The sequence below is a fragment of the Zingiber officinale genome, chromosome 4A (genome assembly GCF_018446385.1).
Source record: "Zingiber officinale cultivar Zhangliang chromosome 4A, Zo_v1.1, whole genome shotgun sequence".
Classification (NCBI taxonomy): Eukaryota; Viridiplantae; Streptophyta; class Magnoliopsida; order Zingiberales; family Zingiberaceae; genus Zingiber; species Zingiber officinale.
Window position 1 is genome coordinate 131,489,967 of NC_055992.1, and position 27,734 is coordinate 131,517,700.

At 39.6% G+C, this 27,734-nt stretch overlaps 3 protein-coding genes across 4 annotated transcripts; 1 reads left to right on the forward strand and 2 right to left on the reverse strand.

Moving 5' to 3' along the window:
• Positions 1 to 349: 349 nt before the first annotated feature.
• Positions 350 to 3,061, reverse strand: LOC121971253 (phenylalanine ammonia-lyase 2-like). Its single transcript, XM_042522425.1, has 2 exons — positions 2,554 to 3,061; positions 350 to 2,219 (listed from the first exon to the last, which is right to left on the reverse strand). Exons 1-2 carry the CDS (start codon positions 2,961 to 2,963, stop codon positions 470 to 472), a joined length of 2,160 nt encoding a protein of 719 aa, XP_042378359.1. The 5' UTR covers positions 2,964 to 3,061; the 3' UTR covers positions 350 to 469.
• Positions 3,062 to 5,946: 2,885 nt separating this feature from the next.
• Positions 5,947 to 8,887, reverse strand: LOC121971254 (probable small nuclear ribonucleoprotein Sm D2). Its single transcript, XM_042522426.1, has 5 exons — positions 8,759 to 8,887; positions 7,076 to 7,099; positions 6,859 to 6,933; positions 6,397 to 6,501; positions 5,947 to 6,309 (listed from the first exon to the last, which is right to left on the reverse strand). The coding sequence occupies exons 2-5, from the start codon at positions 7,091 to 7,093 to the stop codon at positions 6,193 to 6,195; spliced, it is 315 nt and encodes a 104-aa protein (XP_042378360.1). The 5' UTR covers positions 7,094 to 7,099; positions 8,759 to 8,887; the 3' UTR covers positions 5,947 to 6,192.
• A 191-nt stretch (positions 8,888 to 9,078) lies between these two features.
• LOC121971252 (protein ENHANCED DISEASE RESISTANCE 2-like) lies at positions 9,079 to 17,118 on the forward strand. Of its 2 annotated transcripts, none has more exons than XM_042522423.1 (22): positions 9,079 to 9,713; positions 10,434 to 10,508; positions 10,615 to 10,668; positions 10,760 to 10,825; positions 10,901 to 10,962; positions 13,382 to 13,422; positions 13,575 to 13,664; positions 13,737 to 13,783; positions 13,857 to 13,957; positions 14,160 to 14,255; positions 14,335 to 14,399; positions 14,470 to 14,541; positions 14,652 to 14,798; positions 14,886 to 15,193; positions 15,347 to 15,419; positions 15,502 to 15,677; positions 15,744 to 15,845; positions 15,935 to 15,985; positions 16,072 to 16,215; positions 16,297 to 16,392; positions 16,540 to 16,641; positions 16,731 to 17,118. In XM_042522423.1, the coding sequence occupies exons 1-22, from the start codon at positions 9,564 to 9,566 to the stop codon at positions 16,821 to 16,823; spliced, it is 2,211 nt and encodes a 736-aa protein (XP_042378357.1). In that variant the 5' UTR covers positions 9,079 to 9,563; the 3' UTR covers positions 16,824 to 17,118. The 2 variants fall into 2 exon arrangements, with proteins under 2 accessions (XP_042378357.1, XP_042378358.1); XM_042522424.1 differs by having other exon boundaries at positions 10,760 to 10,804.
• The last annotated feature ends 10,616 nt before the right edge of the window (positions 17,119 to 27,734 follow it).

Here is a 27,734-nt window from a genome sequence, read left to right on the forward strand (position 1 = left end):
ATTCGGCTCGTTAGCTTATGAATATGTTCGTTAAGTTCATGAATCAACTTTTAAATAAAATAATAATAATTTTGATATTAAATTTATAGATTTTACGCTCTATTTATGAAACATATAGACAAGATTAAATTTAACAAGCAAACCAATAAAAAAACACATCAAGATATAGATCTGGTCCAGATGATAGAATCTTAGCAGAAGAAGCCCAAATCATCATTCATTTGAAGGTTAATGCAGACAAAATATATTATTATTTCATGAGGAAGTAAGTGGTATATGATATAATTGTGAACTTTAAGATTGAAGAAAAGTTGGAAGAAACAGTTTTTAACTTTGTATCAGATTATGGTTTGCTCTGGAAAATGATGAGATTATTAAAGAGAAAAGTAAAATACAATAATCTGCTTGATTCTGATTTAATAAACAACATGGCATATTTTTAACTCTGTTTGTTGTCGTTTTTGTTGGTTTAGCAGATGGGAATTGGTGCGCCATTCCACTCCTTCAAGCAAGCGAGCAAAGGATCAACGAGCAGCCCTGCGTTGATGGCCGTGAACACCTTCTCGAACTCCTCCCCTGGCGACCGCACCTTCTCGCCGGTCAGGTACGCAGCCCCGAGCTCCTCCCTCACCAGCCGGTACAGCGGGTACGATCTACACTCCTTGATCCGATTGCCGATCGCCGCGCTGCCGTTCTCCACTGCGGCTCGCGCCGCCTCCACCTCCTTCGGCACCACCGCCTTGAGCTCTTCCTCGAAATCCGCGATCTTGTGGAAGATGGACGCAGCGGCGTCCTTCTCCTTGTCGCCGTGGCCCAGGGCGTGCTCCACCAGCACCATCCGCAGCTTCGGCATCAGCACGTAGGTGGAGCTGCAGGGGTCGTCGGCGTAACTCAACACGTGCTCCCGGTCGACCACGGTGAGGAGGTCTTTCTCGCAGAAGCGCGCCGGGTGGAGCTCGCCGTTTGCGGCGGTGGTGAGCGCGCGCTTGGCAGCGAGGCTCACCGCCGTCTTCACCGCGTGCTTGAGGTTCTCCTCCAGGTGGCGCAGGTCGATGGCCTGGCAGAGGGCGACCAGGTAGGTGGCCGACATGAGCTTGAGGATGTCGACGGCCTCCGCCGTTTTCCTGGCGGAGATCAGCCCCAGCGAGTTCACGTCCTGGTTGTGCTGCTCCGCGCTCTGGACGTGGGTAGTCACCGGATTGCCCAGAAACTGGAGCTCGGAGCAATAGGCGGCCATCGCGATTTCCGCCCCCTTAAAGCCGTAATCGAGGCTAGGGTTCCGGCCGCCAGAGAGATTAGACGGCAATCCGTTGTTGTAGAAATCGTTGACGAGCTCGGAGAATTGGGCGAACATGAGCTTTCCGATGGCTGCGATTGCGAGGCGGGAATTGTCCATGGAGACGCCGATGGGCGTCCCTTGGAAGTTGCCGCCGTGGAGGGCCTTGTTCCGGGCCACGTCGATGAGGGGATTATCGTTGACGGAGTTGATCTCGCGCTCGATCGATTTGGTGGCGGCGCGGAGGACCTCGATTTGGGGGCCGAGCCACTGGGGCGACGTGCGGAGCGCGTAACGGTCCTGCTTCGGCTTTTGCAATGGATCCTGCTCGTGGAGCTTCTTGGCGAGCTTGACGTAGGCGCTGCCGTCGAGGACGTGCTCCATGATGGCGGCCGCCTCGATCTGCCCCGGATGGTGCTTCAGCTTGTGGGTAAGGTGGTCGGTGAACTCCGGCTTGCCCTGCATCACCTCAGCGAACACGGCAGAAAGGACCTCGGCGAGGAGGGCGAGGAGGTTGGCGTCGTATAGGACGAGGGAGGCGAGGCCAGACCCGACGGCGGTGCCGTTGACGAGAGCGAGGCCCTCTTTAGGTTGCAGATCGAAGAAGCCGTGCGGGATGCCGGCGCGGCGGAAAGCCTCGGCCGCATCGATCGACTCGCCGCCGGGAGCCACAGCCCGGGCGTTAGGGCGCCCGGTGAGGAGTCCAGCAATGTAGGAGAGTGGGACCAGGTCACCGGAGGCGGTGATGGTGCCGCGTAGTGGGAGGCAAGGGGTGACGCCGGAGTTGAGGAAGCTGGCCATGGCCTCTAGAATCTCGAAGCGGATGCCGGAGTAGCCCTGGAGGAGAGTGTTAACGCGGACGAGCATGGCTGCCCGGGCTGCCGGCGACGGCAGCGTATGGCCGGAATCCTTTCCGGAGCCGAATATTCCAGCATTGAGAAATCTGCATTTTGAGGTGAGAAAGACATTTATTATTCTTTTTATGGCTAAAAAAACATTATTATTAGTAATTACTTTCTCCAATTTTTTTTCCATTTCTTAGTCGTCGTTTAACGCGTTTTATGGTGGAAGAGTATCGTGTTATTGTGGCAGGGTTGGGGGTGTGCTGGCAAACATCAAGTAGTTTAAGTTGATTAAATTAATCATTTTTTATATTAAAAAAATAACTTGCTCACGTAATTACAGCTCATCCACCCAAAAAAAGAGTCTTTGTTTCGATTTAAAAAATTCTTTTATTTAGTTCAAAAAATAAATGGAAATGAATAGAGAAACAATACCTGATCAGCTCCCTCTGCAGTGCGCCGCCCTCCTTGGTTCTCCGGTGAGAGGTGGCGCCGAATCCGGTGGTGACGCCGTAGCTGTCGGTGCCCTTCGTCATGCTGTCCATCACCCACTGGCTGCTGGCGCACACGCCTTTGCGCGCCGCCTCCGACAGCTCCACCCTCACCTCCACCGCCGCGGCCACCGCAGCCACCTGCGCGACCTTGAGCGTCGCGCCCTCCAGCAGCACCAGAGGCCGCCGGAACTCCTCCACCATCCTCTTCACCTCGTCGAGGTGGCTCCCCGAGAGCCCCTCCGCGGCCGCGCCCCAGTTCAGGGGGTCGCAGCCGCTCTTGATGCAGAGGCCGTCGCCGTTGCCTTTAACGGCAGCAGCTCCGTTTGCGTTTGTTCCGTTCACGACTTCCATCGCGTGAATGATCGGAAGAAGAAGAAAAAGCAGCAGAGGAAGACAGAGAGATAGATTTTTTCTCTTTCTCCTGCTGGAATAGGAAGAAGGCGAAGGCTCTAAATAGGGGAACAGGGTAGATGAGTTGGTTGGCACTGCCCTTGGGCCGTTGAATTAGGTTCAGTGAGATCTACGGTCAGATTTAAGCCTCCATGGGTTGGTGGAAGGAAATAATATATGCGAGAAATATAAATTTCCAAATATCATAGATTACCAAAATTAATCCCAGGGCTACGCCGCGTTGGTAATAAAGGGACGACTGCCTAGATAAGGAAGATTTAAATTTTATATGTGATACATTCTATCTTTGGAAAATATATATGTCTATAAACCATTAAAATTAATTGAATTGTAAGAGTTGTATATCTCTATTATAAAAAAAAAAAATAGATCACCAAATTATCTATGAGAAGTATATATTTTTTTTACTTTAGTTATTCTGATCTAATCAAACTCTCTAAATTATGATTTATGAGGTTTATTTTTATTGGCAAAATGGATTAATAAGTTGGTAGAAAACAAGACTTGGTTGTCCATTCGTAGAATGGGTCCAATTAAGCATGGCATAGTTGAACGACCCAGGGGACAAGTCAATTTCCCCACCAACCATGAGTTAGGTGGGAAATAGCTGCCAAATTATCTTCAAGTGGAAGGGGGTTTCTCGGAGATCATCCACTTTAACAACTATTAAAAGACAATAATATTTTAGACATCTAGAAATCGAATTCTAATTTTTGTTAATTTAACTGATAAAATTTATTTAATAGACGTTTAAGCTAAAAATATTAAATTGATAGGTTATTCATTTTAAATGCTTTCTTATTTACTTTGGGCAGCGGATGAGAAATTTTTATATAATCAAATCGATCATTTTCAAAATTAATCAACATAAATTAAATATTAGAGCAGTAAATTTTTTAATTAGTAGAATAAAAATAGAGATGTGTTTTTAATTTAATTTATTGCTCTTAATATATATTATCAAATTTAAATCTAAAGCATTAAATACATTAAAGATATTTCTAGAAATTCATTGAGTTTAGTTTGAAGTAATTTGAAGTTATAGGCTTTAGAAAAAGAGAGTATTCTGAGAATATAATACGTGATTTTAATATTATAAAAATTAGATATATGATTTGAATAATATCCAAACTTACTACGATCTAATAAAATGTCAAAAAAAAAATTTAAAAAAAAATGCACGAGATATATTACCATTAAATTAAGAATGGTTCTTTTAATAATTAATTTTGACGAAGTCTAAATTAAATTATGTTAATATCAATTTTTTATACTAAAAATAATTTTAAGACTTATTAATAATATTTTTAATTATTTTTTATAAAAAACATATACAATATCATAATTTTATTTAGTCTCAATAAAGAATCGTCTATAAATATATTGGGCCGATGTTAAAAAATATATATTTTTTTGATATTTTAGTTAAAATTAAATGTAATATTTATTAAAAAATTAAATTAAATTTTTACTAGAAAAGTTAAGAGGGCGTTTGGTACGCGCGTTTTCCATTTCCATTTTCTGGAAAACGCGCGTTTTTTGGAAAATGGTGTTTGGTTTACGTTTTCCGCGCGTGTTTTCTAAAAAATTGGCTATCGTTTTCTAGAAAAACAGAAAATGACAAAAAGTCGTTTTCTGTTTTCTAGAAAATGTACGTTTTTCAGAAAATGAAAATGAAAATGAAAATGATGTAAACCAAACGCACAATTTGTATTGCTATATTATATTATATTATATATATGTAATGCTGGTGCGCGGTGGATGGTTCAAATTATTGAAGGGTAATATTGTGAGAATTGAAATAAAAGAAATAGTTATTTCATTTGTGGCACGGTCCTGATGCTACATGTGGTCTAAATAATCAGCCAAGCTCGATTTTCTTTGACTCAGTTTTGCCAAGTAAATTAATTTTTTAATGTTGCCGTCTAGTTCTGAAAATGAATGCTTCTCACTGTTTGATCACAATATTTTTCTTCCCTTTTCCTAAATAAAAATGTAAACTTGCAGGATAACTTGATATTACAAATATTACAGACGAACATTTAAGATAATAATTAAATATATTATTACTCTTATTATTATCATCATCAAGAGGATAAACCTTGTCATGGAAAATTCCAACACCCGTGAGATATTAAATTTAGTTTATTATTCAATTATTATTATTATTATTAGTAGTAGTAGTGATAGTATTAGTACGCCCTAAAGCTTCATATTATTAAGCAAGTCATCATTCCTAATTGCTATGTTTTTAGACTCATTAACTAGCTAGTTATGTTAATTCAATTTGATCATATCCAAACCCAAACTTCGAATGAAGAAATATTGCTCTAGCTAGTTATGTCTCAGCAACTCAAAATATCTATTTCAGTTCAATCGGTTCAATTTTTAAAAAAGTAATCTAAGGTTGACAAATGTATTGTGTTTCTCACTAGATGAGTTAGGTGGATAAGTGATCTTCACCAACTACAACACTCGAATCATCATTAATAATGAGCAAAGAAATATCTAAAATATAATGCTCTACTTTCATTGTTGTTGTTATTCTTTATCATTAAAAAAAAGTATATATTCAAGGGAAATGAACATGGGTAGTTGGCGTGGTCACACCCTCCCACATGCAATAAATAAATATAAATAATAGTAATAAATCAGGAAGATATCACATAACAAATCAATCAGTGAATGGAAGATGACAAATTGACAAACGCTGATTCACATGTCTCACCAACCAAGCCATTATGAAGGAACCATTGGCATCACTACTTCCAATGGCGTATTATACAAAATACAATTGTACCAAGTGTATTTAACTTGATGACCATGAAAGTATAACAAGCCCACTCAGTCAACACCTTTGAGTCAAAGGCTAAAGTTTAGTCACAAGTCAAAAGTCAATAAAGCCAAGATTCTCAACTCCAAATTAATGCGAACGAAATAAGATCTCCATCCATTGCAGCTAACAGTTCTATTACAAGGAGTTCAAGCACATTCAAGATTGCAGCAACAGGTTTTTACAGTAAGAACAAGGTTCAGCAAATTGCATCACAACTAATGCATCCAACTAGCTCTGAAACAGGTTAAAAGAGATGGTTCATCATATCATTGCAGGATCAAAACCCCAAGCACACGCTATATCCATGAAAATCCCCATTTCAATCTCAGATCTTCATTTGGGATTTCGTAGCACAATGATGACGGAGTCTCCGCGAAGGAACATCTTGCTGATGAATCTATCCTTGTTAACTGGAAGTGCTTTCTTCTTCCCCTTGCCTGTCTTAGGCAGCTGGAATCAAGGCAATTAGGCAAATTCCTCAAGAAACCAACCATGTAAAGGGATGATGATTTGTGCGCATTTATGAAGTAATAATACCTCGGTCCACATCTCCCTAACATTTTCCAGTACCATGTTGCAGTGGCGATCAAATGCTCTCACCCGACCAAGTAGCTTCTTGTTGTTCCTGCAATTAATAAGCACCTGTTGCAGACGATATTCATTAGAAATTATAGCCAAGTATTACCACCCACTAAAATGTTCCATTACTAAAATGCAAGACAAGTAGAACGAATAAGAAAACTAATAATTAATTCGACTGCCATATGACCCAGAAACAAGCCTGCCTTGCAGAGAGTTGTTTTGGGCTAAATACCAAAGAGTTATCTTCTCTTTACTTAATACTGATAGTTGTAATGATGTAGTAGCATGATAAAGATATGCATCTGGTTAATTGGTAGAAAAAATCAATTAGACACTTCTACTGGGTTAACTATATCTAAGCACATATTTTAGGAACTTTGACTGTGTTAATAATACATTGTGTAAGTTTCGATATACCTGAGTATTGTTCTTGACACTCATCATGAGAACAGAGAGGGGGCCCGTATTGAATTCCTCCTCTTCTTTCTTGGCCTGAATAGAATATAATATATCAATATCGAAAACAAGTAAGTTCTCCATATAAAACTGCAGAAATAATATACAAACAAGAGAACTCGACAGAAACTTCTTTCAATGAGATAAAGGATTGAAACTTTTGAGGTTGGATACTTACACTAGTGTCGTCCTCCATTGAGTTCTGCAATACGAGGCCGGAATAAGGTTAGAACTTGGAAATAGTAGAGCACGATTAGGTACTACATTGCAGCACTATAATAAAAATGAAGAGCAGGAATGATCTTTGAATACCAGAAGTTTGTAACTGCAGAACTAGAAAGCAAAGACTAATCATAAGCTACATAGTTTATAGCCACGATAGATGCCACAAAGCACACTTCTAAGGCACATTATGTTTCTGTGAGTAATGCCATATGATTTGGGTGGCAATTTATGAGACCAAAGAACTCTTAAAACAATGCCAATTGCTAGTATACATAATCTTTTATTCAAAACGATAAGCAAATGAAATTCCAGGTCCAAATTTCGCACTTCATGAATTATAACATAATCGTTAGGAATTATTTTCTTTTCCAATGGAAATTGGCTCCAAACTAGCTACAAGAAACATGCTTAGATGTCTTTTGAGATGTACAGTCATGATGGAGCATCAGCTGACCTCAAGGTGACAACAAAATAAGCATTTAAGAGCAAACCTCTGTTCACAATTGCAAAATTGTTAAGACTGATTGTTCGCGAATTCCTGTAATTATGCAAAAAATTTACACTAATTTGGCTATTCAACAAGCCAGTGTGATGCCTAGTTAGCATATCAATATAAAAAAACACAGAAAGAAATAGATCTGGTCCACCTTATAGAATCTAGGCAGAAGCCCACAACTAATGACAAAATTACATAATTAGGCATGAAGCTGAAATCATTATTCATTTGAAGGTTAATGCAAAAAAAAAATAAATTAATATTTCCTGACGGAGTAAGTGGAATATGATATAAATGTGTACTTCAAGATTTAAGAAAAGTTGGAAGAAACAGTTTGAATCAGTTAATGGTTTGCTCTGGAAATATATTTAGATTAAGGTTTTGGTAATAGTAGCACACACACAAATCTCAACTCCAAGCCATTGATTTGTTACATTGATGATCACTAGCAACACTTGCACATTATATCAACAATTTCTCAATCAGATCATCTAAAATTCAAATAACAAGCAGCAGCACAACATAAAGTTAAATAGGACAAGATTTGTATGCTAATCATATATTGACCTCGAGATCATGTATCTTCAACTTCATTAAAAGGAATTAGGTTTAGGAACGACAAATAATAGATAGCCAAAAATTCTCTGTAGTACTACAGTCCTTTCAATATCCCGAGATTATAATAATGTGCCACTCCTAACTGTTAAGGGTAACTACATGGCTCTTATCAGTTATCCCTCCATTAAAAACCGTGTGAGGCTATATCACAATGCAAACCATGTTAAGCCGTGCACATCTAAAGAAGATTAAAACTGCACACTTTCTTCAGCAAGAAATCAAACGTCGAAGACGCATTAATCTTCCAAGTAAAGAAGATTAACCTTCCACGAAAACTTGTCACATATATCAACCAGATTGACGTAACCTCCTCACTCCGTTTGGTAATTCCCTATATCCTATTTACAAAAACATACGAGGTCGAGCATTCCAATCTACTTCCAAAAACGGAAAATTGTGCCTAAATTTTTTCTTCTTTTAAGACAACCACACAGTATCTGAGGACGAAGTAAGATCGAAGTTAACAGATCAAAGTTAACAAAACGCTAGCAAGTAAGATCGACGGAGCAGGAAGGATGTAACCTGTGGAGGAAGTAGAGAGGGCGGTCTCGTCGAGCAACTTTGGGGCGGGCGGCTTCGGCGCAAAGGCGGCGGCTTTGAATGCTTCCTGGGGTGATAAACTAGGGTTTTGTATTTATCTGATTTTAAATATTATTTGTAAACTCCAAATTTAATCCGAAATATAAAATTCAATAAAAAAAATAACGCCCAATTAAGGGCTATTTTTGAAATAAAAATACCTATAAAAAATAATTTTTCCTTTATGTCGGTCCATTTTTCAAATGAGGAGGGATAAATATAGAATTAATGATTTTGTGAGCAGGGAAGGGTGTATATTAATTTCAACGGTACTAAATGAAGGCCATGCTCGAGGGGAATGGGCGCAGCCAGTCAACGATGCCACCTAAATAGTATGTCTCCATGCCTCCATCGATGATTCAGTGCCTTTCATGTTCCTGCGTTTCCGCAGCTTTCTTTATCAGAGATCGTAGAAGTCTCATGTCTGCAACAAGTGTGCGAGAGGCAGAGAAGAGGGAGGAGGAGTGTTCATAGGGACTTGCAACGGTTTGAAGGTTGCCAGCTGCCCCTCGGTCTCGGATTGGAGAGGAGGTGTGGTGTTGAGGCATCGGAGGAGGTAGCCGCTTGGCTACTACGACGACGACGGCTCCACCCTTACTCCCTCCTCCGTTCTCCAAAAGTTGCTTCCTTTTGCCGCAGTTCGTCCTCGACTCCTCGGCATTGTCTTCTGCCCCTACTTTCCTCTACTTTTTTGGCGGAGAGAGAACTAGGTCGCGGATAGAGAGAGAAAGAGAGGTGGGTCGTCTCGATGGAGCGCGGAGACGAACGGAGAATCGAAGGGTGGTTGTACCTCATCCGGTCGAGTCGCCTCGGACTACACTACTCGAGGAAGAGGTACTTTGTCCTCGAAGGTAACGCCCTCAATTGCTACAAGAACTGGCCCGCGCCGGACGGAGAGGTACTGGGAATCTGCCTCTTCTTTTTTCGTCTCGATCTCTTTTGGGGAATGGGAGAAAGATGGGCCTTTTTTTTCTTGTTTCTTTGAAATCTAGTGTTGAATTTTCTTTGCTGTTTTTCTTAGTTTCTTTGGTTAGAACTGACCTTTTTGATGTTTTGTTGATCGAGTTTTTAATTGAACGAAAGAGATGGAGAGACATCTTAGGCGTGAGCATTCATTCTTTAGAGTTTTGTTTCTCTGTTGATCATCCTAATCTGATCGGCCGAATGAAACTCACGATTTTTCTACTGCAACTCTTGGTTCATATGGAGAGGGAATTTTCATTGGAGAGCGTGACCTTCTTGGTCAAACACTTATATATTCTTCTTATCTTCTTAAGTAATTGCAATGTTTTTGACAAAAACTTTTTCTGTTTCATGTTATTCTACATTTGTGCTCACATTTCCCCTAGCCATTTCTTTTGTGGTATCGCCATCTCAATTACAGATTGAACATGCAATTTATTGTTTCAAATTTGAGTGCAAGTTGTGAGACTACCTATCCCGGGTCAACTTCATTGTGCCTTTTCAGTTTCTGGTCATAAAATTTTGATGCTGGAGAAGCAGATTGAAGAATCTCTTCAACTCCTTGACACAGAAACTTTATAATTATTGTTTGGCTACTAAAAATTATTCTTCTGATAGCAAAACTGTGATATTAATATGCATATGCTGTCATTAGGATCCCAGACGCAAAGCACTGATTGATTCCTTCACTCGCGTCACAGACAATGGCAGAGAGAGCATCCAGAGAAATGTACTTCTGATCCCTAATCATCTTATACTCATTTTCCATTTTATCACTCAAGTTATAGTTTTACTAAGTTAGTTGCTAAGTCATTACTTTTAATGGCTGTCATCAGGTCTTCTATGTCTTTACCATTTATAACACTTCCAAGCCCAACGACCGGCTGAAGGTAATTCTGTGCTCGGAATGGTAGACTTCTACCAGATTGCCATTTTTTATTTTCATTCGTCGATCAGATTGATGCTCCATGAACTATGCAGTTAGGTGCGAGGAGCTCTGAAGAAGCAGCTAAGTGGATCAAATTGGTAATGGGAATAACATTCAAGGTTTGTTTCCTTCTCTAATCAAATTGAGATTTATTGATAAAGAGACATTGTTACTCTTCTTTATTTAAACATCAGGAGTTCCCAAACAACGATAACGATAATGCGAATTGCTTGAAGAAAAAATTACAATCTATTAGGTAATACACAGTCTCTTTGCATTTTTTTTAATTCTTCCATTGCATTTCTTTTTACCTATTCTTTGACCTCAACAGGTCAGTTGCTAGAAATGATGTCATGCCTGTTAATGTATTATGGTCGTATCGTTACTCTCAACTTCATGTACTTAATTTTGCCTGTTATTATTTTACTCTGCATGTTTAAGGAGCCTATTAGATCACTTTCCAGCTAATTCATGAATGCATAAATGAATGTGAAGAGAAAATGCTGTAAATTGTGCCAATTTTTTTTTTTTTAAAAAAAGATAAAATGGCAGGAAGGAATCCACTTTGCTATATTATAAGAGCAGGATTTTTTAACTAATTCGATTGAAAGCAGTATATAACTACACCATTAGTGCCTCAAACATGATAATGTTTGCTGCTCAAAATAATTGCAGACACCAAAGGGCAAGGGATTGACAACCTCAGAGATAACCGGATATAGGTAAAAGCTAGCAGTATACTAATGAGAGGTATACCTAATCAGCTTTTGAGGAAGGATGTGATGTCAAGATAACACTGCCTCTGAACATTCTGAAACCCCAAATTCTAAGTATCGACCACCAATGATGCAAAACAACCATGAGCATTGCTCCGTGGCTAGAGATAAGATGAATGCAAAGTGAAATAAGAAAGAAGAAATCTATCATGTCAAGCAACAAGTAGTTGTCAAAGTATAAAAATAAACAAGAATGTGCAATATATTAAAATAAACAAAAACACAGAAATAGTTGCATGGTTCTGCAAAGTATCTGTACCAAAAGAATAATAACAAAAGCACATTACAGATCATTACTGGAAAAAAAACTAGAAAAGAGACAAAAAAAAAATACAACACAAAACATTGAGCATTTTCATTAGCCATGCAAGGACAATAACTTAGATATTAGAAAGAATATACCTACCTATCTATATAATCAAGGACACATTATTTGTACACCCCCATTGTTTGCTCAAAGTTTCAAATATAAAACATGACATAATATGCTCAATTATCAATTTGTACAGTATATTTTCTTAGGATCCATTATTTTATATCTTCATCATGGATATAGGCCTACCCTATGGGTTATCTTTATACGCCATTTATTCTGGATTTCTATGAAAGCAAATGAGACAAACTTTTTTATTCACATATAGTTAGGTCTCTCTGTATTTAAAAATAGGGAGCACATCATCTTGTTTTTAGCTTCTGATTATGCTTAATTTAATTAACTTCTTGCTGTTTAGATAAAGAGAGACAGTTATCCATCTAGTGATGCTACTGGGATTCATGATCTTACACTAGTTGTCTACCTGCAAGCAGGGGCGTAGCTAGGTGGAGCTTTGGGGGTGCGACCGCACCCCTTGAAATTTAAGAAAAACAAATTATACATTGGGAAAAAAATAAAAAGACTTTATTATAAATTTTAAAAATCTATGGACTTTTATATTTAAAAAATCTAATGAAAAACTAACCATGTTTTATTTTTTTTTCTCTCCCCCGATTTCTTTTTCCCCTCTCCCTCCCATTTTTTTTATTTGTCTTCAATATCGTGTTTTTATTTTTTTTCCTTGTGTTTTCCCCTCTGCCACAACCACCCACATTATTATCACCACACGATATTATTGCCAATGCTGCCATTGTTTGCTACAAGTATCGTCATCGTCGCTACACCAATTCTCCACAGCAAACACGTTTTGATTTTGGTGAAATTTTCTTGTTTGATCTTTTTCGTTACAGATTAAAGTGCTAAAAAAATATAAAATGTTAAATTTTCATATTCATGTTTTTATTTGCTAGTCAAGTATGTTATTTGTTTACTATCAATTTTATTATTATTTTTGAATGGTTGGAAAAAAGATAGTCATTAAATTAAGTAACTATGTGTTTAAAATATTATTCTAATGATAAATTAGGTGAAATATGAATGTCGAGGTATTTTAAGAAAATATGAGATATACCTACTTCAAATAGGTCATCATCCCCTCTACTACATCCTTCTCCTTTGCCTTTTCCACCTAAATGATTCTTCAACTTTGAATCATAGATAAGGTCTAAGAATTGACAGATCATTGTGTTAACTAAAATCAAGGGCTAAACTAAAAAAATTTCAAATTTGAGTTCATTTTTAACTTATTGAATTCGAAATTTAAACTTTTAGAGAGTGAAAATTGATTTATACTAATATTTAGAATTTTAAAAATCGCCCCTTCTGGTCTAAAATCCTGGCTATGCCACTGCCTGCAAGGCTGCAACTCATATTTAATGACACTCAAGCATACTTGTTTCCAAATGTGCACTTAGCAATATCTACTTCAGTTTTGATCATTTGTCGAAGCATGATGTGTTGTCCTGTTCATATTGGTTATGCATAAAAAACAATTTGGATTTTCTTACATTGCTCTTGATGTCCAGGTCAATCCCTATGAATGAGAGGAGAAGAACACACTCTATAGGTAATGATGTTCGTTTCTTTCCTTGTCTCCTATGGCTTAGTTCAAATCCTTTATCTCGAATATCATTTTTTTTTGCAACATCTCAATAACAAATTGTTATTTTTTGAAGAGGATATTTGTACTAGCTATAAGATTTTTCTTTCACTTGCTAGATTGGACCGTTTTCTCATCTATGAATGATGATCCAATTGCATCTGATGTAATGGCACCTTCCATGTGGACAATAATTGGCTGTAAAAATGGTAAGAACTTGTATTTTGTTTGTTTGTTTTCCAATAAGAAGTTCTAGAGATTTAAAAGATTTTAACATGTAGGTTTGCGATTGTTCAAAGAATCCAAAGATCTCAATTTCCCAACCACGGTATCTTTATTCTTCATCAAGAAATATGCATAATCATGAGTTCTTATTAAACTTAAGAATTTACTTCCCTCAGGATTGGGATGATCATCCAGCAATAATGGCTGTTGGTGTTGTAGATGCTTCTTCTGAGGAAATTTTCAATACTGTAATGTCTCTGGGACAGTCTAGATCAGAGTAAGCGGGTTCCTTGTTTAGAGCTTTATATTCAGTGGCATGATGTGCATTCTTAAAATTTGCCTTTTGAATTATTTGTTTGATTGAAATAGACATCAGACAAACTCTTTCACCCTTTTAACAAATTGCATATTCATTTGGTTATCCTATTAACGCAAGGTATGCTTTCTGTTGAATTTAAAGACAATGCAATCTCTTGCAGATGGGATTTTTGTTTGTTGGATGGTGAAGTTGTAGAACATGTGGATGGCCACACTGATATCATTCATAAGAAGTTGCGCGGAGACTGGTTATCATGGTTTGATCATCTCTGAATATTGACTTGTATGCTAGTCTGAAATTATGAGCTGCTTGATAGTGTTGGATCAATTTTTCAGGGGAATGAAAAGAAGGGACTTACTATTACGGCGTTACTGGAGGAGGGAGGATGATGGAGCATATGGTAATGTTAACTTTAGAGGTCTAGGAAGTGTGTTTGATAATGAATTAATTATCTGTTTCATTTTAAATAGTTGTACTATACCACTCAGTCGTGCATCAACGATGTCCACCGGAAAAAGGCTACATCCGTGCCTGGCTTAAAAGTAATGTAAACTGTACACTAAGAAATCATTTTTCTGAAAATTTTATGGTGATTTGCCACAAGCATACTGCTTGATTGTAACATGTGTGACTTGTTTTTGCCTTCCTGTAGGTGGAGGATATGAAATATCTCCAGTGAGTCAAGGTAAACAATCAGTTGTAAAACATATGCTTGCGATTGACTGGAAATTTTGGAAATCTAGTTTGTTTACATCGTCCGCGATGGGTATAACAGTGAAAATGTCAGGGAGGGTTGCAGGTATCATTATATCATGAGAAATCAGATTTGTTCTATCCGATTAATACATCATGAGATTAAGAAAATTGATGATCATGTACTAAACAGCTCTCCGAGAATTCTTCCGTGCAAAAAATGGTAATTGCGCCTTAGATTTCTCATCAGATTATTTGAATGGAGAGATGGTGTCACCCCAGATGGCAAAAGAGCAAATCAAGCTAGAAATGCATCCAACAAGCGAGAATAGTAGGATCGAAAACTTTGCGGGATCCACACACACGCATACAGGCAGTGGTCCTGGTGGATCATTAGATCAAATGACTGATGCTGCAGATGAATTCTTTGATGTTATTGCTGAATCAGACTACAATCTAACAGAAGCACTTTGGCCTTCTGATGAAGTGCTGCAATCCCAGGTGAAAATTTCTAGATTTACGATCTTCATTTCGATTTGCTGATTCCCTTTTTTCAACAAACAAAAAACTCAAAAACAAATATAATATGATGGTGGGCACATTTGTTTCTCTAGAGATAATTTATCTTTTGCTTCTGTGTTCTTGTGGCACCAGTTAGAGCAAGACCCTGAAGTGAATAGTCTAGGTACTGCAAAAGTTTTTGTGAAGAAATTGCATGATATTACAGGTCAGTTCATCAATCCATATGTTATCATGAAACTTTTTTTTATTACTTTATAGTTTAAAATATTTTTGTTCTTATTTTGCAGTTGAAAAAAAAGATCATGCTCAATCAGGAGAAGTGCCTGCAAGGGACCGCAAGCCATGTAGCTATGGAGACACACTTACCCAAGATACAAATTGCAGTATGCCTTGCAGTTGGGCCATGGCAGATCCTTCAACATTCTTGATTCGTGGCGCATCTTACTTGATCGATCAGCAAAAGGTATCTCAATTTATGACTAAATTGTCGTAAATTGAAGCTTTATTGATCAACCGAACTCCATGGCAGGTGAAAGCCAGTACCACATTGATGCAGATGGTGGCTGCTGATTGGCTGAAATCCGATAAGCGGGAAGACGATCTTGGGGGACGAAGCGGGGGAATTGTTCAGGTTCCTCAAAACTTTATCTAGTCAAAATTTTGTAGGTGTTCTATTGTTGTCTTTTTTACTCATTAGCAACAAAGCATTGGATATTGCAGAAATATGCAGCACAAGGCGGCAGCGAGTTTTTCTTTATTGTGAACATACAGGTAGAAATATATCCCTTCCAACCATTTTGACTACAAACAAAGCTTTAATTCCATTGAAAGATTTCTTATGATGTCATATGCTACAGGTCCCTGGTGCAACTACATACAGTCTAGGATTATATTATATGATGGATGCTCGGCTAGAAAGCATTCCTGTCTTAGAAAGTTTTGTCAAAGGCGACGATGCTTATAGGAATTCAAGGTTTAAGCTCATCCCATATATATCTAAGGTAGGGTTCTTCGTGCATAAACTCAAAATAATTATGGTGGTTTTCTCGTTTAGTATGTTTTTTTTCTTTGTGATGGTGCAGGGTTCTTGGATAGTGAAGCAAAGTGTGGGTAAGAAAGCCTGTCTTGTTGGCCAAGCACTGGAAATCAATTATTTTCGCGGCAGCAACTACATTGAGGTGAGAAATTTCATCATCTAGTTGGTTTTCCAGACATTGTGACAAGAAAACTTGCAATTTTTTGCTAGACATTAATAAAGAGGATCATGCTTATTCTCAAGATGACCATGCTGATGATCATATATTCTATGAATATTTCACTTGCAGCTTGCGATCGACGTTGGTTCATCAACAGTTGCTAGGGGAGTTGTCAGTCTTGTTCTTGGTTACTTGAACAGCCTGGTGATAGAAATGGCATTCCTGATTCAGGTACGTCATCAATAATCACTGGCAACAATAAGAAAAATTCGATTAATTTGAGAATTTAAGATGATTAAAGGCCTTGAACTGCATTGCAGGGCAACACACAAGAAGAGCTTCCAGAATCCCTTCTGGGAACATGCAGATTGAACCACCTTGATGCTTCCAAAGCTACTTCAGTTAACCCTTAGACATATACTTTGACGTGACTGCTTATTGTACTTCCATTATCGGCTTGATCAAGTATCGTCAAATGGTTAATGTATTGAATCATTTTAACAATCTTTTTCCCCCTTGTTCTTTGATGTAGGAACTTGTGAGTATAGGAGGAGGTTTTCCTTAGCTCACTCCTGTTGATAGTCACTCACATTTTACCTTCTTCTGCAACAAATTGTATATTTTATATCAAGTTTTCCTTCCTTTGCAAATTGTAAGAATCATAATTCGAACGATGTAAATTCGAAATATATAATAAGATCAAAATTTTTGCTGTTACATATTGCAACATTTCATCAGTTCAGAAACTTTATAATAGCTATTGGTATGGGATATTACAAGCGGACCCCAAGATGTAGTAGTCAAAGTTAGACAAGGTGAGGTGACTGCAAATAATCGGAGCACCCTCATCAAGACTCATCCCTTCACTCCCCAGCATTAAGACCTTCAGTATGATGTCGACCGGGTTTATCTTAGCTGAGGGGATACAATGCTATTATTTCTCTCAATATATGGTCGGACGACCCCTGAGTCGGTTGAACTTAAGAGACTTATCGCTCCACTCAATGTCAAGACATACAGATTAAATCCAAATGATTATAACTCCAATCGAGTATATGAGATATATGTTAGTATTAGCCCTAGTACCAATTATGAGATGATTGACAAGAGCACATTTTGTATTATATTTTATTAATTAATAAAAGACAAGGTTATTATATTTACTTCAGTTCAGTGCTGAATAAAAAAGTATAATAATGTCCAAGGGTAGCAGGTTTGAGTCTATAACATATCAATTGTTTGAATTTTAGTGAGATATTATAGATATATAGAATGCTATTCTTAACTATTCCTAGTCAAACATTAATATACAAGGATAATATTAATGCGTTGAGACTAGCATGTAGGCCAACGGATGGCTTAATCTCACAAGTCATGAATATGAGATATCAGGTTGACACATGGGTATATATTAGAGAATATGTACTGAATGACCCGCCATGAGAATATTTCATGGATCGTTATATAAGTGTCATAAACATTCTCATAGTGACTATTAGTATGAATAATCCTTAGATCTGAAGTCATCACGATTTTCTACATAAGGAGTTGTGTACTTTGGTATCGGCAAACATCACCTGTAACAAGGTGGACTATAAAGTCTATCACTGGGTATGCAATAGGTTATGCTAAGGGATGTTAGTGAAGCAGATGAGATCTATCCCTTCCATATGACGGAAGCGATATCTGTGAGCTCCTTGATTAGTAGGACATAAGAATGCATGATCATGTTCAAATGAGTGAATATGCAATATTGAGTTTATTTGATTAAGTGTGTCTACTTAGAGATCAAGAAACACAAAGATTGATAAGAGAATGACACGGTCTATGCCTCATTGATCAATCTAGATATCAAGGATAGAAGGTTTAAGTCATACAAGATAATAGACATGGAAAGGTTAGGTCGGATCTCGATATTCTCGTCACTTGGGTAGTAATGATATCTTGCTAGATGTCACTTATTGTTTATGTATCTAAAATAATTTTAGAGACATTGCTAACGTTATAAGAACTTATTGGGTCATACACAAAGAACAAGTTGATTTAGAGATGAGTTCATATGATGGATCATTTGATTAAGTCTAATCCGAATTAGACTCATTGAGTTAGATTCAATTGGATCCAACTATTGGATTGAGTCCAATTTGAATTGGACTCATTGAGTCAATTCAAATTTGTGATGATTAATGAGTTAGACTCATTAAGTAACATGATGAATTTGAATTCATCAAGGAAGAGGAGTGTTCAATTTAGAATTGATCATATATTGGATGAAAAGCAAAAGGTGTTCAATTTAGAATTGAACATGCATTAGATGAAGATAAATGTTAATGTCAATTAAGGCAATTGACATTAAGATAATTTTATGAAAGAGTACAAAAGAGGTTTTGATGCATTTTCAGGATTAGAGATTTTGTGTTCTTACGTTTCTTCTTCTTCATCGACCTTGGCCGAAACTTCCAAAGAGGTTGCTAGCACAACCTTTGATTAGTTTTCTTCTCCACTTCGTGAGTTCGTGAGATGGACGGAAGGCTTGTTCATGCGGATACGGAAAGAGGTGCGAACATTTGATCGTGCTAAGATCCTTACCGTCGGGAGTTCATATTTGCGCAACAAAAGTAACTCCCTTTAACAAAACTTAGTATATGGTTTTCCTTCACATGAATCTTCTGGAAAGAAACTATTTTTTCCCCGCTATGTTTTCTGCATGTTTAGCGCTCTAGTTCCTTACAATATAGCCCCCCCCCCCCCCCCCCCCCCCCCATAATATATAGTTGATATAACTCAATATATAACTAGTTGACTCAACAACCAATCAAACCTATGGGTCTCAGTTCACTTCTCATGTGGCATCCTCCTTTCGCATAGCGACTCAGGCATGAGGCCGGTTGGGTTTACATGGCTTAGTGCCCCCACATATACAAGATAAATGGACAAGGCAATTCCAGTACCAACTTAGTTGGATATGTTGGTACGGGAAGCATCCGATGATCAAACCTGAGTTTTGATAATGACAAAGGGTTCAAAGTTAAGATTATTTGTGATCTAACAAGTTTGAATGAGATTGCAAGAAAGTCCTAAGTGTTCTTAGGCAAAAGTCCTAGCTGTGGTTAGGCAGGTGGAAATCCCTAGGGGGTGGTAACCCTAGGTCCTAGCGGGTGGTAACCCTAGGCGGAAAGTCTTAGCGGGTCGAAGGCTTCGGGCAAAAATCCTAGAGTCAGGGACTCTAGGTTGAAATCCTGATGTCGCGAATCGGGTGGAAACCTGGACGGGGCATGGAGCGGACGTCCAGCATGAAGACGTCCAGCTTCGGACGCTGAACAAAAGCCTAGTTGGTCTGGAGGATCAATCTGGCAACAGGTAACTTCTCCTGAGAGGAGTAGGTGAGGACGCGTTCCCTGAAGAGGGAACAGTAAGTGTCAGTTCGACCTAGAGTTTCGTTGAAACTCTAAATCAGAACTGAACAACCAGAGACTGTCAAACTTCAGTTTATATATATTGTTTTATGTCTGGACTAATTTTATTTTGCAGAAAATAAGGGGTTGGAAAAAGCTGGTCCGAGCGCCCGGAACTGGTCCGGGCGCCCCAAGCTGGTCCGGGCACCCCGAGCTAGTCTGAGCGCCTGGAGTCGATCCAGGCGCCCGAAACTCAAAAGTTATCGCTAAGCTGATATGGTGCACGTGGAGTGGCCGAGCCACGTGGTCCAGGTGTTCAGAGGGGTTCTGGGCGCCCGGAACAGCCTATAAAAGTAGCTTTGACCAAGAGCTTCAATACAACACAACGAACGACTTTCGCTTCTTCAAGCTGCTCAAAAGACGATCCGACAAAGCCGTAACTCGACTCTGATGACCGGAAGCTTTAAATTCTCTGTTCTTAATTGTCGGTATAATTTCCATTACTGCATTTAATCATTGTATTTATAAATCTGTGAATTTATAGTGATTGCCCACCGAAAGCACTCTTACGTGCGAGCCTTGGAGTAAGAGTCGTCACAGGATCCGAATCAAGTAAAATCTTGGTGTTTGTGTTGTGTCTTTTTACTTTTCAACTGCGTATTTACTTAAAGTTTTACGAAACGAACGAAATAGCCATAAGCGCTATTCACCCCCTCCCCCTCTAGCACTTTTCGATCCTACAGGATATAGAGCCGACCGGACTTCCAGATCTCATATTATTTCAGGAACAAGCCTCATAACATATGAATGATCGGTTCATAACATATGTCGGATCTATTGGGTCTCAATTCCTCACTCGAGTCCCCCACTATTCAAAGGTGAGTCTCCCATCATACATTCAGTCAGTAATAGAACCAGCCGAACCTACGAGACTTAGATCCCCAATGCTTTAACATCAGATCCTCAACACTAAGGTGTGGTATATAGCCGATCGACCCAATTGCCAGTCGGACTTATGAGATCAAGCTTCCTGTTCTTCAAGGGGACAAACCTTCTATTATATAGTTGGCCGAGTATAAGGCTGGTCGAATTTTCTTCAGGAGATAGTAGTGTTAGAGAATCACAACAACTCGTTAGAGAATAATAGCTATTGGTCAGAGAGTATTTTTCGGTTACAACATATGCATTCAGTAGTAACCTTCCTCGAAGATGACTCTACATCTCCTATCATCTGACACTTTATGATAGTATATTCTCTTAATCGCCTCATCAATGGCTCAAGTTATAAAAGACGGTTCAGATATTGTTAGCGAAAGATTCCTTGGAGGAAGACTGTACACCTTCCATTACCCGACATCTTCTGACACCAAATATTCCTTATCGCTTTATTATTGTAGAGGTTATGAGAGATGATATAAAAAGGGGTTCTTTCCGTTAGCGAGGTACGCTTGATTACACAATACCTTTTACGCTCAAGCATCTAATTCATCTTCTATACTTTTCACTCACCCACCGCATTGACTTGAGCGTTGGAGGGCCTACGCCAGAGACCCCCTCCCTAGTTCTCACTCTAATGTAACATTCCCTTTACTCTCACTTTGGTGTGGATAGAGAGGAAGGAGGATATTCTTCTCTAGTTCGAAGTCTTCTTCCGGTCAACAACATAACCACCTGCCCAACATGCCATCTCTCCCTATTTCAGACAGGATTAAATTTGGCGTTGTCTGTGAAAATTTTCACATGAATATAAAACGTAGAGATGGAAGAAGCTGGACGATTTACCACTGTCACCCTGTCTCAAGAGGATTTTGAGTTGCTGGTAGTAGCCTGTGCATAAAAGTTAATGCAACAGTAACAAGTAGCTATCACTGCTATGTTGCCGCACGACCTGGTCGTGTCGATGACAGACCCTCCCACTGAAAGAGGGACTCGAGTAGAAGGCCCAACTAGGTTTTAATCAGTTCCTCCTCTAGCGGCTGGCTACGTACAACCACCCCTCTAGCAAATCAACCTATCGCCTATGTCACCATCCCCTATTGCTTATCACTAGCCATTATTTGGTACGCCCCCGGAGGGTATGGTCTGAGAAGAAAGGCCTTAGGTGTCATCTTTTGGGGAGCTCCAGCGCGAGATCTGTGTTAGGGTCATTTGGTGCTAGAGGAGGGGGGTGAATAGCTCGTCGCGTTTGTTGTGATGCTTCATGATGATGATGCTGCAGTGGAAATACACACAAAACACACTCACAACGCGACCGCTAGGATTTACTTGGTATCCACCTCAAGAAGAGGTGACTAATCCAAGGATCCGACCCTCACTCACTCATCCACTAATAAAACACTCCTTCTCGGTAACTACCGAAGGCGGAGAAGCCTTGTACAATCTCTCAATACAAGAAGAAAGAAAAACAAACTTATACAATACAAATCTTACAAGATTTACAAACCCTAGTTTGCTTCTCCTTGTATATAGAACATCTCTTAACCTTGAAAGTGCAGCAACACTTTACTCTAAGAAGCTTCAAGATCTGGCATGAACCTGTGAGAAATTGTCGCTGGAAATCAAGTGGACGAGATGTTGAAGAAGAAACTTGCTGAGGCTTAAAACCTGCGCAACGGTCGAATCTCAATTGATCGGTTGATTGATTGGGGAGGCTGAATTGATCGGTCGATCGATTCAGAGTACCTCTGTGCTCTGCTGGAGAAACCTGAATTGATCGGTCGATTGATTCAGTATTTATCGTGACTCGCGCGATTTCCAACTCCCCAATCGATCGACCGATCGATTGGAGGTGCCCAATCGATCGGCTGATCGATTGAGAAAGCTTCTGTGTGCGCGATCTTGCTTCCTAATCGATCGGTCGATCAATTGGTCAATCCTTTGATCGCACAGCATAGCCAATCGATCAACCGATTGATTGGCTTCCCTTGGACTTGCTTAACTCAAGTCCAAGGTCCCCAATTCCAACATTTGGTCAACCGTGACCTGTTGGAACCTCATGCCTAGCATCCGATCAATCTTGACCTGCTAGTACTTCTTCACCAAGTGTTCGGTCAACCTGACCCACTTGGACTTCCACTAGATATCCGATCACTCTTGACCCATCTGGATTTCCTTGTGCTAAGTATCCGGTCAATCCTTTGACCTACTTGGACTTCCCAACACCAGGTGTCCGGTCAACCTTGACCCACCTGGATTTCCACGTGTCTGGCTTCATTCACCAGATATTTCCATCTGCCTAGTTTCACTCACTAGGACTTTTCATCTGCCTGGCTTCACTCACTAGGACTTTCATCTAGCTTCACTCACTAGGATTTTCTTCTGCCCGGCTTCACTCACCAAGATTTTCCATCTGCCTAGCTTCACTCACTAGGACTTTTCATCTGCCTAGCTTCACTCACCAGGACTTTTCATCTGTCTGGCTTCACTCACCAGGACTTTCACCTAGCTTCACTCATTAGAATTTTCCTTCTGCCTGGCTTCACTCACTAGGACTTTCACCTAGCTTCACTCACTAGGATTTTCTTTCTACCTGGCTTCACACACCAGGACTTTCAACTTCCTAACCTCCGGTTAAGACTTCCACAATCAAGTATCTAGTCAACTCTTTGACCTACTTGACTCTTCTTCATACAAATCTGTATGTATTGTCAAACATCGAAACCCAAATATTAAGACGCAAGCTTGAGTCCACTCAAGCTTAGTCAACCTAGTCAACCTGACCCAAGGGATATTGCACCAATAATCTACGCAAGGGGAAGGTCACGATAGTCAACAACTCCCTAAATGGAAAAGTTTGTCATTCTCCCATAAAATATTGGAGGACAAGCTGCTGAACCACTTTCTGTTGGTGCGGTTAGCACTAACGGTCTAACTCAGGTTTTAATGAATGATAAATTAGATTAAGTTAGGTTTGTCATTGTCTAACACTCTGATTGAGTGTGCAGGCGAAGTCCAGATAGGTCGACGGGTTGACCGGATGTCTGGCACGAAGCCCAGCTAGGTCAATGGGCCGACCGGATAGCTGGCACGAAGTCCAAACGGGTCGACGGGCTGACCGGACGTTTGGCACGAAGCCCAACTAGGTCAACGGGCCGACCGAATAGTAGGCACGAAGTCCAAACGGGTCGACGGACTGGCCGGACATTTGGCACGAAGTCCAGCTAGGTCGACGGACTGACCGGATAGCTGGCATGAAGTCCAGACGGGTCGAAAGGCTGACCGGACGTCTGGCAGGTAAGTAAAGGTAAGTCACTGGAAGGGAGTGACTATGAGGGCGCGTTCCCGGGAAGGGAAGTTAGGCGCCGATCGGACTTAGAACCATTTCGGAACTCTAACTCGAGATCGTGACCAAATTCCAGTCTCGGAAAGACGAAATCTAAGTCATACTCTTTTCTGTTAAATTATAAACTGTGCTAATACTTTGTTTTGCAAGATATACATTATATATTTGCCTCGGACTAACCTTGTCTTGCAGGAGAAGGAGTTTCTGGAGAAAGGTAGGTTCGGGCGCTCGGAGGCAAGTCGTATCCCCTGACGCGACATCGACACGTGGAACACACTGGTTGGGTCAGCCACGTCATGATCGAGGCGCCCTGAAGGTTCCAGGCGCCTCGAACCCTCCTATATAAGGAGGGTCAAGGCTGAAGCTCAATCAACAACTCAGAACTCTCAGACTGCTCTCTTGTGCTCTTGCGACGCGCGAGGCTACTCCGATAAAGTGCTGTCTTCAGTTTATTTCTTTTCATTTTGTCGGTATTTATTTTCTTATTAGCATTCCTGTAATTCATTATTGTAACATTCTTCAAATTGCTAGTAGATTGTCCAACGAAAGCACCCTTGTGTGCGGGCCTTGGAGTAGGAGTCGCCAAAGACTCCGAACCAAGTAAAATTAGTTTGTGTTAGCTTTGTCTCATTTTCGTACTTTCTGTTACGTACTAGTTCGAAATTTTAGATCGATATTCACCCCCCCCCCTTTATCGAAATTCACGATCCAACACTTTCGACCCCTGACTATAGGGGAATACGGAGGGGCAACTGACCCATAAGACCACCTTCTCAAGTTTGAGAACACTGCCATCCTTCATTAGTACACGAATGGTGTGAAGTGTCGGGTGTTTTTCACCACACTCTCTGGTTCAACACAAAGGTGGTTCAACCAATTCCGACCGAATCCATCTCTGTTTAAGGATTTCCGCAAGGCTTTCCTTCATCATTTTGCCAGCAGTCGTCGATACCATAAAACCACACTGAGCCTCTTCTCACTCAAGCAGGTGTCTAAGGAGACGCTCATAACTTACATCAAGAAGTTTAACTAGGTGACCATGGATGTCCCTCGACTACCCCTAAGATTCTAATGAGTGGCTTCTCTCAAGGGCTCGCATATAGTGAGTATTTTTGCTCTCTGATTAAGAAGCCCCCAAGGGACTTTGATCATCTACTTGGCCAAGTGACCAAGTGTATGATCGATGACGTGCTAGGAGAGGGGGGGCTAAATAGCACTCGTGGCTTTTTCACTTGTTTCAGAAAACACAAAGTAAACGCAACGGAAGATAAAAATCGCTAATACTTTTGATTAATTACTTGGTTCAGAGCCTATGGCGACTCCTACTCCAAGGGTCGCGATCGTTGATCGTTTTTGTTGGACAATCACTATAGATTCGAAAAGTCTTTACACAGAACAAGTACAAGTAAGAAGCTTTACAAATATTGAAATACAGCTTGTTATCAACGACTTGGTGAAATCAATCTTTTGGTTTGGTCATCGACGGGGGTGTGCGTAAGGGCTCAACTTGCTCTCAATTGATCGTTCTGAATATGTTGTAAGTATTGTTCAAAGCTGCTAGTCGACCCTCCTTTTATAGCCGAGCCAGACCTGATCCAGATCTACTGATCTTAGGATTAGTCTTTGACTCAACGCTAATCGGTTGACCGAACCCTATGAACCTGCCTAGCTTCTCTTCCACATGCTTCTACTCGGATAAGAGTCTTCGTTCGGTCGACCGATCCCGCTGTTCGATCGATCAATCCCCAACTCATTTGGTCTGATCGACTGGCTCAACCACGTCGACCCCTATCCTTTGTTCGGTCAACTAAACCTCAGGTTTGGTCGACCGATCCCTTCGTCGAACCCGATCAGCTCATTGGAAATCCGATCTGTTTGCTTAGAGGTTCGGTCGATCGATCCTCGATTTGGTTGACCAATCAAGGTCGAAACTCCAACCTATAAAATGTTAGTTTCCCTGCAAAATAGAGTTAGACAAATAGCAAGTAAAGCAATATATAACTTTTGACAGCCTTCGAACTGTCTGGTTCTGACTTTCAGATTTCCTCCGAAAACCCTAGGTTGAACCAACGCCTTGTAACGACCACCCTTCTTACTACTACTACACTCTAAGGGTGACCGTTACTTAACTACTAACTCTACTTAATTGGTATGATCGAAATCACGAGGAGTCTCTACCGAAAAATTTCGACAGAGTCTCCCCTGTACCGGTGACCTTAAACTGAGATACAAACATAATATACATCAGCCACAAGTGGCTGGAACATATATCAAACACACAAAAGAAATAATATCACCACGCAGTTTAATAAAATCAAATCATGCAAGTAATGAACAGCAGAAACAAAATAAAATACAGCTTCTTACTCCAACACTTTCTTATCAACCTATATACAGAATTAATCTAACAAATTCTTAAACTAAGTCCCAAGACTTCCATAGTCCTGGCATCACACACCATCCGCGCCACCTTGTCGCCTTCCTTTGCTAAATCTTTTCCTTTCCTTTATCTGCAGTAAGAGGAAATGCAAACTATAAACGAATGCTTAGTAAGCGCTAACTAACTCACAAAATCTCGATATGCATGTGAATATACTGAAAACTAAAACTGAATGCTCAAAAGGAAAACTACTCATGCTCATCTACTAGTAAAAGAAACAAACATACTGAAATGCTAAACATGTAAAACTACTCATGCTCTTCTAATAGCAAAGAACAGTAAGCTAATCTAAATAACATGCTAGCATAAAAGAAAACTAAACTTGTTGATTTTAAAACAAAGTGAAACTTAATTCATTTGTTCTAAACTTATTCTTTTATCTCACTTGTTTAAAACTTATCCTTTAATACTTTTATACTTATGTGAAACTTATTTTTATTTGTTCAAAAGCTTATACTTATAATACTTCAAAATAATAATCAACTTTCTTCTTGGGCTCGGCAACTGTACTTGCTATGCGTACATCCCTAACTAGACCCGAGATAGCTGGTCCCGAATCTAGTAGGGTTTACTAGGTTATCTAAACATAGGGACGACTATGGGAGCCCAGCCCAAGGACAACTGAGAGTCCTGCATACTAGGTTATCTAAACCTAGGGACGACTATAGGAGCCCAACCCAAGGACAACTAAGAGTCCAACACAATGTCACTGATAAAAGTAAAATACTTGTTATCTTTTAATACTTCTAATATATAATGTCTTGACATTTTCTTTAGCACCTTGTGTATCAAAATCCCTAAAGTCTTGACTTTGGGATCTACTTAAGGCCTTGGCCTTTTTCTTTCTTTTCTTTATCTTTCTTATACCTTTCTTAAACTCAAAATACTGATAGGGAACTCAAAATCTGGAGCTGAAATGCTTAATAAAACTGCACTGAGATGCTAAATAAAACTATGACAACTAAAACTGAATGCTTCAATCTAAAACTGTAATGCTAACCAATTGAAATACTGCAACAACATCAAACATACCCAAAACTATCATGCTAAATAATTGAGAAGCTGAAATTGCTAAACCAGTGCAATATTGCATACTATGCTAATCAAAGCTCTGCATTCTAAGCTAACAAATTTCTGCATTAAAATTCCTAAAGCAAATCAAACTTCACAGAACCAGATTAATCATGTTGGAATTTAGGTAAGGCTG